The following is a 2,455-nucleotide window of genomic DNA, read 5'->3' as shown; positions in this document are numbered from 1 at the left end:
GGACATCATTCCGGAAAACTACATGTCTTTTTCGAAAAGGTGGAACAGCAAGCGTAAGTTTGAACACTTTTAAGAATCGCTTTTGTATGCTTTGCCACACTTCAGTTCGACTTTCTCATTTGTCTTCTTATTTCCCTTAGCCGTGGGTTGGATTCCTCCGGTCGTTCAAAATCTCAGCGAATGGGTTACCGCTCTCCTCAGCCAACATGCTCACGACGATCGGACGTGGGGTCATCTATCCCGTGGCCGATGGATCGCCCAAAATCATGGCAATACTTTGCTTCTATCCGTATCCATTGCATCTTCTACCCTTCTATAACATCTTCGATTTTCAGGTTTGCCTAAGGGATTGGTGAATTCAAGGCCGAGCTCGGCCGCTGAACCTGCGATGTCCGTATCCAAGTTCGATTCAGCGGCGGCATCTCGTATCCTTATTTCCGCTGCCGAAAGAAAAAGGCCCTCCGACAAAGGGCAGAAGTCGAAGAAGAAGGCGAGGAGCGTCACTCGGACCTTACGGGATGAAACAGAGCCAGATATTATTTTTCGGAGAGTCGGCGCAGTCCCTTCAGTGGCTCCGATCCCAGAGGAGGCTGTCACTGTTCCACCGCTTCCATCGACCGGGGAAGTGTCTTCAGCTCCGGCATTATACACAGGTTTGGAAGAAATTCATTGTCCGCTTCCTATAAGGTCGGTTGAATTCATCGATATTTCAGGTGATGCCTCACCCGAAGAAACCCCCTTGCAAAGAACAACGAGATCCGAGAAGGCCCTTGCCGAGGCCGATCAAAGGACTGAGCCGGTCCCTGAGACGGAAGTCCCGCATGTTGGTCTGCCATTGGACCATGAGACTGCCACAACTTCGGAGATCCCTGCTTTTGCCGAAGCTGCTGAAGTCCCTTCGAGTTCCCTAATTCAGCCCTCGAGATTGGATGAATTCGAGGACATGTTCTCAGACACTCCTCCCGCAACCGAGGAAGCTGCAGGTTTCGGACATCTCCCGATCCCTCGAACCATAAGGGCAACTAATTAGACCACTGAGTTCGGTGCTAGGGATAGCTTGGTTTGCACCTTTTTGGCCCTAAGTGTGGAACCGAGGAGGACAAAGTCGACTGTGATCACCGTTCTCGAGGATTGCAGCTTTCTTTCTCGCCCGGTGGGTGTGGCAAGCTACCTGAGGCCCCTCGTCTCGAACTCGAACAAATGAAAGATGAACGGAGTCCCTTGGCAGTGCCTCATCAATAAGGATATGCATGCGGGCAATCGGGTAAGTATACCAACCATCTTTACATAATTTCATTGAGAATTTTAATCTCATTTATTCAAGTTTTTTACTTCTTTTACAGAGTGTGGTGCTTGTCAACGAAGCCTTTGTCCATGCTCAGCAAGAGGTGGATGATCTCAAGGGCCAACTGGATGCTCAAAGCCGTGAAACGGAGAAATATTTGCACCTCCTGCGGGTGAAGGAGGATGAGTTGAACCAAGCAGTTACTCTTTCCAACCTCCGGCCCGATGCAACAAAGGCTGAAAATCGTCAATTAAAGGGTGAGCTGACCGAGATGGTCGAGTATAACTGGCATCTCGAAGCGGACAAGATCGGCCTTAGCCGAGACAATGCTCAATTTTTCTCGAGGCTTGGTCGCCTCGAAATCACCCTCTCTCAACTCTGAGGGGAGCTAGATTTGGTGAAGTCTGATGCTACGAGCTTGGCCGAGAGGAATCAGTTGCTAGAATCTGAGAGTGCCCGGTATAAAGAGCGTATGATGGTGTTCAAGGAGAAGGCGAAGAAGAGGGCCCACTTATGTGATGATCTGAAAACTGAGCTTAAGGAGACGATTGATGCTAATGACGCTCTCAAGGCCGAGCTCGAGTCGGCCACTCAAATGCAACATGTCCTCGAAGAGGCTCGAGATGTTTTAGCGGCAAGGCTAGCTCAGGCTGAGGCTGATTTGGAAGAAGCTCTAAAAAGCATGGAGGTGGCCGAAGCTCAGACTACTATTGCTGCTGACTATGAAAAGTGGAAGTCTCGGAGGATCACCCTTGAGCAAGCCAAGCATGCTTTTTCAAATCTTCCGGCCCTGATACTTGAGGCTAAAAGAATCGAGGAAGAGGCTAAGGGCGCCCTCGGGGATGATTCCTGTGACTCCGAGCGCACAGTGTCCGAACACTCTAGATCCAGCCATACTGGATAGATTAGAGTCTGTACTTAGCTTTTTCTTTTTTGTCTTTGTAGTAGTCTCTGATGTAAAATCCCTTGTTTAAATAGAACATGCATTTTTCTTGATTCTGTATTTCGTTTGAATGTTTGTTATGACTTATTCCTGAATTTTTGGTCCGTTTTACGGACAAGCAGACTCGTAGTCATTATTTCACTGTCCGAGAGATTTACCTCCGTGGGACTTATTTGATGCTTTGTGAATTCAGACGTTTTCGAATCACGATAGGCATATCTTTAGGG

General features: G+C 48.5%; 1 protein-coding gene across 1 annotated transcript; it reads left to right on the top strand.

Moving 5' to 3' along the window:
- The first annotated feature begins 1,126 nt into the window (after window positions 1-1,126).
- On the top strand, window positions 1,127-1,667 carry LOC132058499 (uncharacterized). Its single transcript, XM_059450984.1, has 2 exons — window positions 1,127-1,264; window positions 1,344-1,667. The coding sequence occupies exons 1-2, from the start codon at window positions 1,208-1,210 to the stop codon at window positions 1,665-1,667; spliced, it is 381 nt and encodes a 126-aa protein (XP_059306967.1). The 5' UTR covers window positions 1,127-1,207.
- Window positions 1,668-2,455: the final 788 nt, after the last annotated feature.

This window comes from Lycium ferocissimum, chromosome 1 (assembly GCF_029784015.1).
Source record: "Lycium ferocissimum isolate CSIRO_LF1 chromosome 1, AGI_CSIRO_Lferr_CH_V1, whole genome shotgun sequence".
Taxonomy (NCBI): domain Eukaryota; kingdom Viridiplantae; phylum Streptophyta; class Magnoliopsida; order Solanales; family Solanaceae; genus Lycium; species Lycium ferocissimum.
This window is presented reverse-complemented; position numbering and strand designations above follow the sequence as displayed.